Source organism: Salvelinus fontinalis, chromosome 10 (assembly GCF_029448725.1).
Source record: "Salvelinus fontinalis isolate EN_2023a chromosome 10, ASM2944872v1, whole genome shotgun sequence".
In the NCBI taxonomy this organism is placed as follows: Eukaryota; Metazoa; Chordata; class Actinopteri; order Salmoniformes; family Salmonidae; genus Salvelinus; species Salvelinus fontinalis.
In genome coordinates this window covers 2,564,979-2,580,142 of record NC_074674.1, presented here as the reverse complement: position 1 = coordinate 2,580,142, position 15,164 = coordinate 2,564,979, and the positions used below count along the sequence as shown (strand labels likewise).

The 15,164-nt window shown below is 50.1% G+C and overlaps 1 protein-coding gene across 3 annotated transcripts in view; it reads right to left on the bottom strand.

Moving 5' to 3' along the window:
* Positions 1 to 15,164, bottom strand: part of ppp3ca (protein phosphatase 3, catalytic subunit, alpha isozyme) — an 87,386-nt gene that overhangs the window by 32,289 nt on the left and 39,933 nt on the right. For all 3 annotated transcript variants that reach the window (XM_055935287.1, XM_055935288.1, XM_055935286.1), the window contains exons 3-4: positions 12,038 to 12,162; positions 10,768 to 10,879 (exon numbers count right to left, since the gene is read on the bottom strand). In XM_055935287.1, coding sequence (XP_055791262.1) covers positions 10,768 to 10,879; positions 12,038 to 12,162 — 237 coding nt within the window. The remainder of the gene's footprint in view (positions 1 to 10,767; positions 10,880 to 12,037; positions 12,163 to 15,164) is intronic.

Sequence of the window (15,164 nt, the reverse complement as noted above, 5' to 3'; positions counted from 1 at the left end):
AAGACCTCTACCTCCTGTACCATTCTTCCCCAGACAACACCTCTACCTTCTGTCCCATTCCTCCCCAGACAACACCTCTACCTCCTGTACCATTCCTCCCCAGACAACACCTCTACCTCCTGTACCATTCCTCCCCAGACAACACCTCTACCTCCTGTACCATTCCTCCCCAGACAACACCTCTACCTTCTGTCCCATTCCTCCCCAGACAACACCTCTACCTCCTGTACCATTCCTCCCCAGACAACACCTCTACCTCCTGTACCATTCCTCCCCAGACAACACCTCTACCTCCTGTCCCATTCCTCCCCAGACAACACCTCTACCTTCTGTCCCATTCCTCCCCAGACAACACCTCTACCTCCTGTACCATTCCTCCCCAGACAACACCTCTACCTTCTGTCCCATTCCTCCCCAGACAACACCTCTACCTCCTGTACCATTCCTCCCCAGACAACACCTCTACCTCCTGTACCATTCCTCCCCAGACAACACCTCTACCTCCTGTACCATTCCTCCCCAGACAACACCTCTACCTCCTGTACCATTCCTCCCCAGACAACACCTCTACCTTCTGTAACCATTCCTCCCCAGACAACACCTCTACCTCCTGTCCCATTCCTCCCCAGACAACACCTCTACCTTCTGTAACCATTCCTCCCCAGACAACACCTCTACCTTCTGTAACCATTCCTCCCCAGACAACACCTCTACCTCCTGTACCATTCCTCCCCAGACAACACCTCTACCTTCTTTCCCATTCCTCCCTAGACAACACCTCTACCTCCTGTCCCATTCCTCCGCAGACAACACCTCTACCTCCTGTACCATTCCTCCCCAGACAACACCTCTACCTCCTGTCCCATTCCTCCCCAGACAACACCTCTACCTCCTGTCCCATTCCTCCCCAGACAACACCTCTACCTTCTGTCCCATTCCTCCCCGGACAACACCTCTACCTCCTGTCCCATTCCTCCCCAGACAACACCTCTACCTCCTGTACCATTCCTCCCCAGACAACACCTCTACCTCCTGTCCCATTCCTCCCCAGACAACACCTCTACCTCCTGTACCATTCCTCCCCAGACAACACCTCTAACTCCTGTCCCATTCCTCCCCAGACAACACCTCTACCTCCTGTCCCATTCCTCCCCAGACAACACCTCTACCTCCTGTCCCATTCCTCCCCAGACAACACCTCTACCTCCTGTACCATTCCTCCCCAGACAACACCTCTACCTTCTGTCCCATTCCTCCCCAGACAACACCTCTACCTTCTGTCCCATTCCTCCACAGACAACACCTCTACCTCTGTACCATTCCTCCCCAGACAACACCTCTACCTTCTGTACCATTCCTCCCCAGACAACACATCTACCTCCTGTACCATTCCTCCCCAGACAACACCTCTACCTTCTGTACCATTCCTCCACAGTTAACCCCTCCACCTCCTGTCCCATTCCTCCCCAGACAACACCTCTACCTCCTGTAGCATTCCTCCCCAGACAACACCTCTACCTCCTGTCCCATTCCTCTCCAGACAACACCTCTACCTCCTGTCCCATTCCTCCCCAGACAACACCTCTACCTCCTGTCCCATTCCTCCCCAGACAACACCTCTACCTCCTGTCCCATTCCTCCCCAGACAACACCTCTACCTCCTGTACCATTCCTTCCCAGACAACACCTCTACCTCCTGTACCATTCCTCCCCAGAAAACACCTCTACCTTCTGTAACCATTCCTCCCCAGACAACACCTCTACCTTCTGTAACCATTCCTCCGCAGACAACACCTCTATTTCCTGTACCATTCCTCCCCAGACAACACCTTTATCTCCTGTACCATTCCACCCCAGACAACACCTCTCTCCTGTCCCATTCCACCCCAGACAACACCTCTACCTTCTGTAACCATTCCTCCCCAGACAACACCTCTATCTCCTGTCCCATTCCTCCCCAGACAACACCTCTACCTCCTGTACCATTCCTGCCCAGAAAACACCTCTACCTCCTGTCCCATTCCACCCCAGACAACACCTCTACCTCCTGTACCATTCCTCCCCAGACAACACCTCTACCTCCTCTACCATTCCTCCCCAGACAACACCTCTACCTCCTGTCCCATTCCTCCCCAGACAACACCTCTACCTCCTGTACCATTCCTCCCCAGACAACACCTCTACCTCCTGTCCCATTCCTCCCCAGAAAACACCTCTACCTCCTGGCCCATTCCTCCCCAGACAACACCTCTACCTCCTGTACCATTCCTCCCCAGACAACACCTCTACCTTCTGTAACCATTCCTCCCCAGACAACACCTCTACCTCCTGTCCCATTCCTCCCCAGACAACACCTCTACCTCCTGTACCATTCCTCCCCAGACAACACCTCTACCTACTGTACCATTCCTCCCCAGACAACAACTCTACCTCCTGTACCATTCCTCCCCAGACAACACCTCTACCTCCTGTACCATTCCTACCCAGACAACACCTCTACCTTCTGTACCATTCCTCCCCAGACAACACCTCTACCTCCTGTACCATTCCTCCCCAGACAACACCTCTACCTTCTGTACCATTCCTCCCCAGACAACACCTCTACCTCCTGTACCATTCCTCCCCAGACAACACCTCTACCTCCTGTCCCATTCCACCACAGACAACACCTCTACCTCCTGTACCATTCCTCCCCAGACAACACCTCTACCTTCTGTCCCATTCCTTCCCAGACAACACATCTACCTCCTGTACCATTCCTCCCCAGACAACACCTCTACCTTCTGTACCATTCCTCCCCAGACAACACCTCTACCTCCTGTCCCATTCCTCCCCAGACAACACCTCTACCTCCTGTCCCATTCCTCCCCAGACAACACCTCTACCTCCTGTACCATTCCTCCCCAGACAACACCTCTACCTACTGTACCATTCCTCCCCAGACAACAACTCTACCTCCTGTACCATTCCTCCCCAGACAACACCTCTACCTCCTGTACCATTCCTCCCCAGACAACACCTCTACCTTCTGTACCATTCCTCCACAGACAACACCTCTACCTCCTGTCCCATTCCTCCCCAGACAACACCTCTACCTCCTGTACCATTCCTCCCCAGACAACACATCTACCTCCTGTCCCATTCCTCCCCAGACAACACCTCTACCTCCTGTCCCATTCCTCCCCAGACAACACCTCTACCTCCTGTCCCATTCCTCCCCAGACAACACCTCTACCTCCTGTACCATTCCTCCCCAGACAACACCTCTACCTTCTGTCCCATTCCTCCCCAGACAACACCTCTACCTTCTGTCCCATTCCTCCACAGACAACACCTCTACCTCCTGTACCATTCCTCCCCAGACAACACCTCTACCTTCTGTACCATTCCTCCCCAGACAACAAATCTACCTCCTGTACCATTCCTCCCCAGATAACACCTCTACCTTCTGTACCATTCCTCCACAGTTAACACCTCCTCCTCCTGTCCCATTCCTCCCCAGACAACACCTCTACCTCCTGTAGCATTCCTCCCCAGACAACACCTCTACCTCCTGTCCCATTCCTCTCCAGACAACACCTCTACCTCCTGTCCCATTCCTCCCCAGACAACACCTCTACCTCCTGTCCCATTCCTCCCCAGACAACACCTCTACCTCCTGTCCCATTCCTCCCCAGACAACACCTCTACCTCCTGTACCATTCCTCCCCAGACAACACCTCTACCTCCTGTATCATTCCTCCCCAGAAAACACCTCTACCTTCTGTAACCATTCCTCCCCAGACAACACCTCTACCTTCTGTAACCATTCCTCCGCAGACAACACCTCTATTTCCTGTACCATTCCTCCCCAGACAACACCTTTATCTCCTGTACCATTCCACCCCAGACAACACCTCTCTCCTGTCCCATTCCACCCCAGACAACACCTCTACCTTCTGTAACCATTCCTCCCCAGACAACACCTCTATCTCCTGTCCCATTCCTCCCCAGACAACACCTCTACCTCCTGTACCATTCCTGCCCAGAAAACACCTCTACCTCCTGTCCCATTCCACCCCAGACAACACCTCTACCTCCTGTACCATTCCTCCCCAGACAACACCTCTACCTCCTCTACCATTCCTCCCCAGACAACACCTCTACCTCCTGTCCCATTCCTCCCCAGACAACACCTCTACCTCCTGTACCATTCCTCCCCAGACAACACCTCTACCTCCTGTCCCATTCCTCCCCAGACAACACCTCTACCTCCTGGCCCATTCCTCCCCAGACAACACCTCTACCTCCTGTACCATTCCTCCCCAGACAACACCTCTACCTTCTGTAACCATTCCTCCCCAGACAACACCTCTACCTCCTGTCCCATTCCTCCCCAGACAACACCTCTACCTCCTGTACCATTCCTCCCCAGACAACACCTCTACCTACTGTACCATTCCTCCCCAGACAACAACTCTACCTCCTGTACCATTCCTCCCCAGACAACACCTCTACCTCCTGTACCATTCCTCCCCAGACAACACCTCTACCTTTTGTACCATTCCTCCCCAGACAACACCTCTACCTCCTGTACCATTCCTCCCCAGACAACACCTCTACCTTCTGTACCATTCCTCCCCAGACAACACCTCTACCTCCTGTACCATTCCTCCCCAGACAACACCTCTACCTCCTGTCCCATTCCACAACAGACAACACCTCTACCTCCTGTACCATTCCTCCCCAGACAACACCTCTACCTTCTGTCCCATTCCTTCCCAGACAACACATCTACCTCCTGTACCATTCCTCCCCAGACAACACCTCTACCTTCTGTACCATTCCTCCCCAGACAACACCTCTACCTCCTGTCCCATTCCTCCCCAGACAACACCTCTACCTCCTGTCCCATTCCTCCCCAGACAACACCTCTACCTCCTGTACCATTCCTCCCCAGACAACACCTCTACCTACTGTACCATTCCTCCCCAGACAACAACTCTACCTCCTGTACCATTCCTCCCCAGACAACACCTCTACCTCCTGTACCATTCCTCCCCAGACAACACCTCTACCTTCTGTACCATTCCTCCCCAGACAACACCTCTACCTCCTGTACCATTCCTCCCCAGACAACACCTCTACCTTCTGTACCATTCCTCCCCAGACAACACCTCTACCTCCTGTACCATTCCTCCCCAGACAACACCTCTACCTCCTGTCCCATTCCACCACAGACAACACCTCTACCTCCTGTACCATTCCTCCCCAGACAACACCTCTACCTTCTGTACCATTCCTCCCCAGACAACAACTCTACCTCCTGTACCATTCCTCCCCAGACAACACCTCTACCTCCTGTACCATTCCTCCCCAGACAACACCTCTAATTCTGTCCCATTCCTCCCCAGACAACACCTCTACCTCCTGTCCCATTCCTCCCCAGACAACACCTCTACCTCCTGTACCATTCCTCCCCAGACAACACCTCTACCTCCTGTACCATTCCTCCCCAGACAACACCTCTACCTCCTGTACCATTCCTCCCCAGACAACACCTCTACCTCCTGTCCCATTCCTCCCCAGACAACACCTCTACCTCCTGTCCCATTCCTCCCCAGACAACACCTCTACCTCCTGTACCATTCCTACCGAGGCAACACCTCTACCTCCTGTACCATTCCTCCCCAGACAACACCTCTACCTCCTGTACCATTCCTCCCCAGACAACACCTCTACCTTCTGTCCCATTCCTCCTCAGACAACACCTCTACCTCCTGTACCATTCCTCCCCAGACAACACCTCAACCTCCTGTCCCATTCCTCCCCAGACAACACCTCTACCTCCTGTACCATTCCTCCCCAGTTAACACCTCTACCTCCTGTCCCATTCCTCCCCAGACAACACCTCTACCTTCTGTACCATTCCTCCCCTGACAACACCTCTACCTTCTGTCCCATTCCTCCCCAGACAACACCTCTACCTCCTGTACCATTCCTACCGAGACAACACCTCTACCTCCTGTACCATTCCTCCCCAGACAACACCTCTACCTCCTGTACCATTCCTACCGAGACAACACCTCTACCTCCTGTACCATTCCTCCCCAGACAACACCTCTACCTCCTGTCCCATTCCTCCCCAGACAACACCTCTACCTCCTGTACCATTCCTCCCCAGACAACACCTCTACCTCCTGTCCCATTCCTCCCCAGACAACACCTCTACCTCCTGTACCATTCCTCCCCAGACAACACCTCTACCTTCTGTCCCATTCCTCCCCAGACAACACCTCTACCTCCTGTACCATTCCTCCCCAGACAACACCTCTACCTACTGTACCATTCCTCCCCAGACAACAACTCTACCTCCTGTACCATTCCTCCCCAGACAACACCTCTACCTCCTGTACCATTCCTCCCCAGACAACACCTCTACCTTCTGTACCATTCCTCCCCAGACAACACCTCTACCTCCTGTACCATTCCTCCCCAGACAACACCTCTACCTTCTGTACCATTCCTCCCCAGACAACACCTCTACCTCCTGTACCATTCCTCCCCAGACAACACCTCTACCTCCTGTCCCATTCCACCACAGACAACACCTCTACCTCCTGTACCATTCCTCCCCAGACAACACCTCTACCTTCTGTCCCATTCCTTCCCAGACAACACATCTACCTCCTGTACCATTCCTCCCCAGACAACACCTCTACCTTCTGTACCATTCCTCCCCAGACAACACCTCTACCTCCTGTCCCATTCCTCCCCAGACAACACCTCTACCTCCTGTCCCATTCCTCCCCAGACAACACCTCTACCTCCTGTACCATTCCTCCCCAGACAACACCTCTACCTACTGTACCATTCCTCCCCAGACAACAACTCTACCTCCTGTACCATTCCTCCCCAGACAACACCTCTACCTCCTGTACCATTCCTCCCCAGACAACACCTCTACCTTCTGTACCATTCCTCCCCAGACAACACCTCTACCTCCTGTACCATTCCTCCCCAGACAACACCTCTACCTCCTGTACCATTCCTCCCCAGACAACACCTCTACCTTCTGTACCATTCCTCCCCAGACAACAACTCTACCTCCTGTACCATTCCTCCCCAGACAACACCTCTACCTCCTGTACCATTCCTCCCCAGACAACACCTCTAATTCTGTCCCATTCCTCCCCAGACAACACCTCTACCTCCTGTCCCATTCCTCCCCAGACAACACCTCTACCTCCTGTACCATTCCTCCCCAGACAACACCTCTACCTCCTGTCCCATTCCACCACAGACAACACCTCTACCTCCTGTACCATTCCTCCCCAGACAACACCTCTACCTTCTGTCCCATTCCTTCCCAGACAACACATCTACCTCCTGTACCATTCCTCCCCAGACAACACCTCTACCTTCTGTACCATTCCTCCCCAGACAACACCTCTACCTCCTGTCCCATTCCTCCCCAGACAACACCTCTACCTCCTGTCCCATTCCTCCCCAGACAACACCTCTACCTCCTGTACCATTCCTCCCCAGACAACACCTCTACCTACTGTACCATTCCTCCCCAGACAACAACTCTACCTCCTGTACCATTCCTCCCCAGACAACACCTCTACCTCCTGTACCATTCCTCCCCAGACAACACCTCTACCTTCTGTACCATTCCTCCCCAGACAACACCTCTACCTCCTGTACCATTCCTCCCCAGACAACACCTCTACCTCCTGTACCATTCCTCCCCAGACAACACCTCTAATTCTGTCCCATTCCTCCCCAGACAACACCTCTACCTCCTGTCCCATTCCTCCCCAGACAACACCTCTACCTCCTGTACCATTCCTCCCCAGACAACACCTCTACCTCCTGTACCATTCCTCCCCAGACAACACCTCTACCTCCTGTACCATTCCTCCCCAGACAACACCTCTACCTCCTGTCCCATTTCTCCCCAGACAACACCTCTACCTCCTGTCCCATTCCTCCCCAGACAACACCTCTACCTCCTGTACCATTCCTACCGAGGCAACACCTCTACCTCCTGTACCATTCCTCCCCAGACAACACCTCTACCTCCTGTACCATTCCTCCCCAGACAACACCTCTACCTTCTGTCCCATTCCTCCTCAGACAACACCTCTACCTCCTGTACCATTCCTCCCCAGACAACACCTCAACCTCCTGTCCCATTCCTCCCCAGACAACACCTCTACCTCCTGTACCATTCCTCCCCAGTTAACACCTCTACCTCCTGTCCCATTCCTCCCCAGACAACACCTCTACCTTCTGTACCATTCCTCCCCAGACAACACCTCTACCTTCTGTCCCATTCCTCCCCAGACAACACCTCTACCTCCTGTACCATTCCTACCGAGACAACACCTCTACCTCCTGTACCATTCCTCCCCAGACAACACCTCTACCTCCTGTCCCATTCCTCCCCAGACAACACCTCTACCTCCTGTACCATTCCTCCCCAGACAACACCTCTACCTCCTGTCCCATTCCTCCCCAGACAACACCTCTACCTCCTGTACCATTCCTCCCCAGACAACACCTCTACCTCCTGTCCCATTCCTCCCCAGACAACACCTCTACCTCCTGTACCATTCCTCCCCAGACAACACCTCTACCTCCTGTCCCATTCCTCCCCAGACAACACCTCTACCTCCTGTACCATTCCTCCCCAGACAACACCTCTACCTCCTGTACCATTCCTCCCCAGACAACACCTCTACCTCCTGTACCATTCCTCCCCAGACAACACCTCTACCTCCTGTACCATTCCTCCCCAGACAACACCTCTACCTTCTGTACCATTCCTCCCCAGACAACACCTCTACCTTCTGTCCCATTCCTCCCCAGACAACTACTCTACCTCCTGTACCATTCCTCCCCAGACAACACCTCTACCTCCTGTCCCATTCCTCCCCAGACAACACCTCTACCTCCTGTCCCATTCCTCCCCAGACAACACCTCTACCTCCTGTACCATTCCTCCCCAGACAAAACCTCTACCTCCTGTACCATTCCTCCCCAGACAACACCTCTACCTTCTGTAACCATTCCTCCCCAGACAACACCTCTACCTTCTGTAACCATTCCTCCCCAGACAACACCTCTACCTCCTGTCCCATTCCTCCCCAGACAACACCTCTACCTCCTGTACCATTCCTCCCCAGACAACACCTCTACCTTCTGTAACCATTCCTCCCCAGACAACACCTCTACCTCCTGTCCCATTCCTCCCCAGACAACACCTCTACCTCCTGTACCATTCCTCCCCAGACAACACCTCTACCTCCTGTACCATTCCTCCCCAGACAACACCTCTACCTCCTGTACCATTCCTCCCCAGACAACACCTCTACCTCCTCTACCATTCCTCCCCAGACAACACCTCTACCTCCTGTACCATTCCTCCACAGACAACACCTCTACCTTCTGTACCATTCCTCCCCAGACAACACCTCTACCTTCTGTCCCATTCCTCCCCAGACAACTACTCTACCTCCTGTACCATTCCTCCCCAGACAACACCTCTACCTCCTGTACCATTCCTCCCCAGACAACACCTCTGCCTCCTGTACCATTCCTCCCCAGACAACACCCCTACCTTCTGTCCCATTCCTCCCCAGACATCACCTCTACCTTCTGTACCATTCCTCCCCAGACAACACCTCTACCTCCTGTCCCATTCCTCCCCAGACAACACCTCTACCTTCTGTCCCATTCCTCCCCAGACAACACCTCTACCTCCTGTCCCATTCCTCCCCAGACAACACCTCTACCTCCTGTACCATTCCTCCCCAGACAACACCTCTACCTTCTGTAACCATTCCTCCCCAGACAACACCTCTACCTCCTGTCCCATTCCTCCCCAGACAACACCTCTACCTCCTGTACCATTCCTCCCCAGACAACACCTCTACCTCCTGTACCATTCCTCCCCAGACAACACCTCTACCTCCTGTACCATTCCTCCCCAGACAACACCTCTACCTCCTCTACCATTCCTCCCCAGACAACACCTCTACCTCCTGTACCATTCCTCCACAGACAACACCTCTACCTTCTGTACCATTCCTCCCCAGACAACACCTCTACCTTCTGTCCCATTCCTCCCCAGACAACACCTCTACCTCCTGTACCATTCCTCCCCAGACAACACCTCTACCTCCTGTACCATTCCTCCCCAGACAACACCTCTGCCTCCTGTACCATTCCTCCCCAGACAACACCCCTACCTTCTGTCCCATTCCTCCCCAGACATCACCTCTACCTTCTGTACCATTCCTCCCCAGACAACACCTCTACCTCCTGTCCCATTCCTCCCCAGACAACACCTCTACCTTCTGTCCCATTCCTCCCCAGACAACACCTCTACCTCCTGTCCCATTCCTTCCCAGACAACACCTCTACCTCCTGTACCATTCCTCCCCAGACAACACCTCTACCTTCTGTCCCATTCCTCCCCAGACAACACCTCTACCTCCTGTCCCATTCCTCCCCAGACAACACCTCTACCTCCTGTACCATTCCTCCCCAGACAACACCTCTACCTCCTGTCCCATTCCTCCCCAGACAACACCTCTACATCCCCACCTCTTGCCTGCTCCTCTCCCATATGTACCTAACCTCCTCACCTCCTGTCTCAAGGAACAAGGCATGAGTTATGTTTTCATCAATAGTGCTCCAGGGGAGACATGGTATTGACAAGTCACCATCAGAAGTAAACAGAAAGAAATAGAACATATCTGGAGAGACAGAACTCACATTCTTGTTTGAAGGTGAAGTATTCTGTCAAATGTCTACATTCGTGGTTTCCTCGCAGTAGAAATAGCGTCTTTGGGTAGAGGATTTTCAACGACCAAAGATACAAAACACACTGTCAAGAGAGTAGATAAAGAGGGTTATTAGCTCAGTTTATATACACACAAATACACACCATGATAAAATACACCGTTTGGGGGCCTGCACCAGGCTGCAGCTTGACAATAACAAAGTCAACGTTATATAACATGACATGGGAATGATAAAATCAGTCTGCATCACGATCAATGACTGCCCTAAGCTAAAATCAGAATGATAAAATCAGACTGTATCACGATCAATGACTGCACTAAGCTCAAATCAGAATGATAAAATCAGTCTGCATCACGATCAATGACTGCCCTAAGCTCAAATCAGAATGATAAAACAGACTGTATCACGATCAATGACTGCCCTAAGCTCAAATTAGAAAAAGTCTAAAATGGACCTTTATTTGAACTCTAATTGTCCTCCATTTAATCATAGATGATTATGGATAATCTCAGATGAGGGACCCCCAGTCATTGATTTGGTGACAGCTGATAAAGATAGTATGATAATCATGAGAATTGGTGGAGCCAGTCTGTCTAAGGATAATCAACCCCTCATGCCAACGGGAAAGCCCTCCTTTATGCAAATGCAGCGTGTCAGCATCGATTGCATTGTGACTGGATGATTCGTCCTTCCTCCTCACGGTTTTTCCAGGGCTTCAGTGCACTATAACTCCTCGTCACGCAGAGCGTGGAAGCAGCACGGCGCAGGGAGGGATCACATCTCAGTGGAAACAGCAGAATGCCTTCAATTTAAAGGAGAGCTTCTGATGGCTCCTCATAGGAAAGTCACAACCAAACAGGTAGAGAGATAATATTGGGGATTGGTAACCTTGGGCAGAAATTATCATAACCAGGTCTGGAGCAGAGGAGGCTGGTGGGAGGAGCTATAGAAGGACGGGGCTCCTTGTAATGGCTGGAATGGAATCAACGGAACGTTATAAAACATATAGAAACCACGTTTGACTCCGTTCCACTAATTCCATTCCAGCCATTACAATGAGCCCATCCTCTTATAGCTTCTCCCACCAGCCTCCACTGGTCTGGCGTGTGGATATGGTATATCTCTCTCTGTGCATTGGATTCAATTGAGGTGTTGAATTAAACACTGGTATACGTACAGACAAAGATACTAATAGTTTATGAGGATTAAGGGAGAAGGATGTTCGGTGGGTGTCTCTTACCTCGATACTGAAGTATCCCCGGTCCACATAGTCTCCCAAGAAGAGGTACCGCGTCGTAGCCGGCGAGCCACCCACCTCAAACAGCTTCATAAGGTCAAAAAACTGCCCATGGATGTCCCCACACACTGGAAAACATCAATTCCCACACATGAGAACACATTAACACATTATCACTGGGTCTGTGAGAGAGAGAGAGAGAGAGAGAGAGAGAGAGAGAGAGAGAGAGAGAGAGAGAGAGAGAGAGAGAGAGAGAGAGAGAGAGAGAAAAAGAGAGAGAAAAAGAGAGAGAGAAAAAGAGAGAGAGAAAAAGAGAGAGAGAAAAAGAGAGAGAGAAAAATAGAGAGAGAGAGAGAGAAAGAGAGAGAAAAATAGAGAGAGAGAGAGAGAAAGAGAGAGAAAGAGAAAGAAAAAGAGAGAGAAAGAGAGAAAGAGAGAGAAAGAGAAAGAAAAAGTGAGAGAAAGAGAGAAAGAGAGAGAGAGTGCGAGAGAGAGAGAGAGAGAGAAAGAGAGAGAGAGAGAGAGTGCGAGAGAGAGAGAGAGAAAAAGAGAGAGAGAGAGAGTAAAAATCTCAAATAGAAAACCGAAGAAAATGAACAACAATGACAAATGGTTTGATAAAGAATGCAAAAACCTAAGAAAGAAATTAAGAAACCTGTCCAACCAAAAACATAGAGACCCGGAAAACCTCAGTCTACGCCTTCACTATGGTGAATCACTAAAACAATACAGAAATACACTACGGAAAAAGAAGGAACAGCACGTCAGAAATCAGCTCAATGTAATTGAAGACTCCATAGACTCTAACCAATTCTGGGAAAATTGGAAAACACTAAACAAACAACAACACGAAGAATTATCTATCCAAAATGGAGATGTATGGGTAAACCACTTCTCCAATCTTTTTGGCTCTATAACAAAGAATAAAGAGCAAAAACATATACATGATCAAATACAAATCCTAGAATCAACTATTAAAGACTACCAGAACCCACTGGATTCTCCAATTACCTTGAATGAGTTACAGGACAAAATAAAAACCCTCCAACCCAAAAAGGCCTGTGGTGTTGATGGTATCCTTAATGAAATGATCAAATATACAGACAACAAATTCCAATTGGCTATACTAAAACTCTTTAACATCGTCCTTAGCTCTGGCATCTTCCCCAATATTTGGAACCAAGGACTGATCACCCCAATCCACAAAAGTGGAGACAAATTTGACCCCAATAACTACCGTGGAATATGCGTCAACAGTAACCTTGGGAAAATCCTCTGCATTATCATTAACAGCAGACTCGTACATTTCCTCAATGAAAACAGCAAATGTCAAATTGTCTTTTTACCAAATTACCGTACAAAAGACCATGTATTCACCCTACACACCCTAATTGACAACCAAACAAACCAAGACAAAGGCAAAGTCTTCTCATGCTTTGTTGATTTCAAAAAAGCCTTCGACTCAATTTGGCATGAGGGTCTGCTATACAAATTGATGGAAAGTGGTGTTGGGGGTAAAACATCCGACATTATAAAATCCATGTACACAAACAACAAGTGTGTGGTTAAAATTGGCAAAAAACACACACATTTCTTCACACAGGGTCGTGGGGTGAGACAGGGATGCAGCTTAAGCCCCACCCTCTTCAACATATATATCAACGAATTGGCGCGGGCACTAGAACAGTCTGCAGCACCCGGTCTCACCCTACTAGAATCCGAAGTCAAATGTCTACTGTTTGCTGATGATCTGGTGCTTCTGTCACCAACCAAGGAGGGCCTACAGCAGCACCTAGATCTTCTGCACAGATTCTGTCAGACCTGGGCCCTGACAGTAAATCTCAGTAAGACCAAAATAATGGTGTTCCAAAAAAGGTCCAGTCACCAGGACCACAAATTCCATCTAGACACCGTTGCCCTAGAGCACACAAAAAACTATACATACCTCGGCCTAAACATCAGCACCACAGGTAACTTCCACAAAGCTGTGAACGATCTGAGAGACAAGGCAAGAAGGGCCTTCTATGCCATCAAAAGGAACATAAATTTCAACATACCAATTAGGATCTGGCTAAAAATACTTGAATCAGTGATAGAGCCCATTGCCCTTTATGGTTGTGAGGTCTGGGGTCCGCTCACCAACCAAGATTTCACAAAATGGGACAAACACCAAATTGAGACTCTGCATGCAGAATTCTGCAAAAATATCCTCCGTGTACAACGTAGAACACCAAATAATGCATGCAGAGCAGAATTAGGCCGATACCCACTAATTATCAAAATCCAGAAAAGAGCCGTTAAATTCTACAACCACCTAAAAGGAAGCGATTCCCAAACCTTCCATAACAAAGCCATCACCTACAGAGAGATGAACCTGGAGAAGAGTCCCCTAAGCAAGCTGGTCCTAGGGCTCTGTTCACAAACACACCCCACAGAGCCCCAGGACAACAGCACAATTAGACCCAACCAAATCATGAGAAAGCAAAAAGATAATTACTTGACACATTGGAAAGAATTAACAAAAAAACAGAGCAAACTAGAATGCTATTTGGCCCTAAACAGAGAGTACACAGTGGCAGAATACCTGACCACTGTGACTGACCCAAACTTAAGGAAAGCTTTGACTATGTACAGACTCAGTGAACATAGCCTTGCTATTGAGAAAGGCCGCCGTAGGCAGACATGGCTCTCAAGAGAAGACAGGCTATGTGCACACTGCCCACAAAATGAGGTGGAAACTGAGCTGCACTTCCTAACCTCCTGCCCAGTGTATGACCATATTAGAGAGACATATTTCCCTCAGATTACACAGATCCACAAAGAATTTGAAAACAAATCCAATTTTGATAAACTCCCATATCTACTGGGAGAAATTCCACAGTGTGCCATCACAGCAGCAAGATTTGTGACCTGTTGCCACAAGAAAAGGGCAACCAATGAAGAACAAACACCATTGTAAATACAACCCATATTTATGCTTATTTATTTTAACTTGTGTGCTTTAACCATTTGTACATTGTTACAACACTGTATATATATAATATGACATTTGTAATGTCTTTATTGTTTTAAACTTCTGTGTGTGTAATGTTTACTGTTAATTTGTATTGTTTATTTCACTTTTGTATAA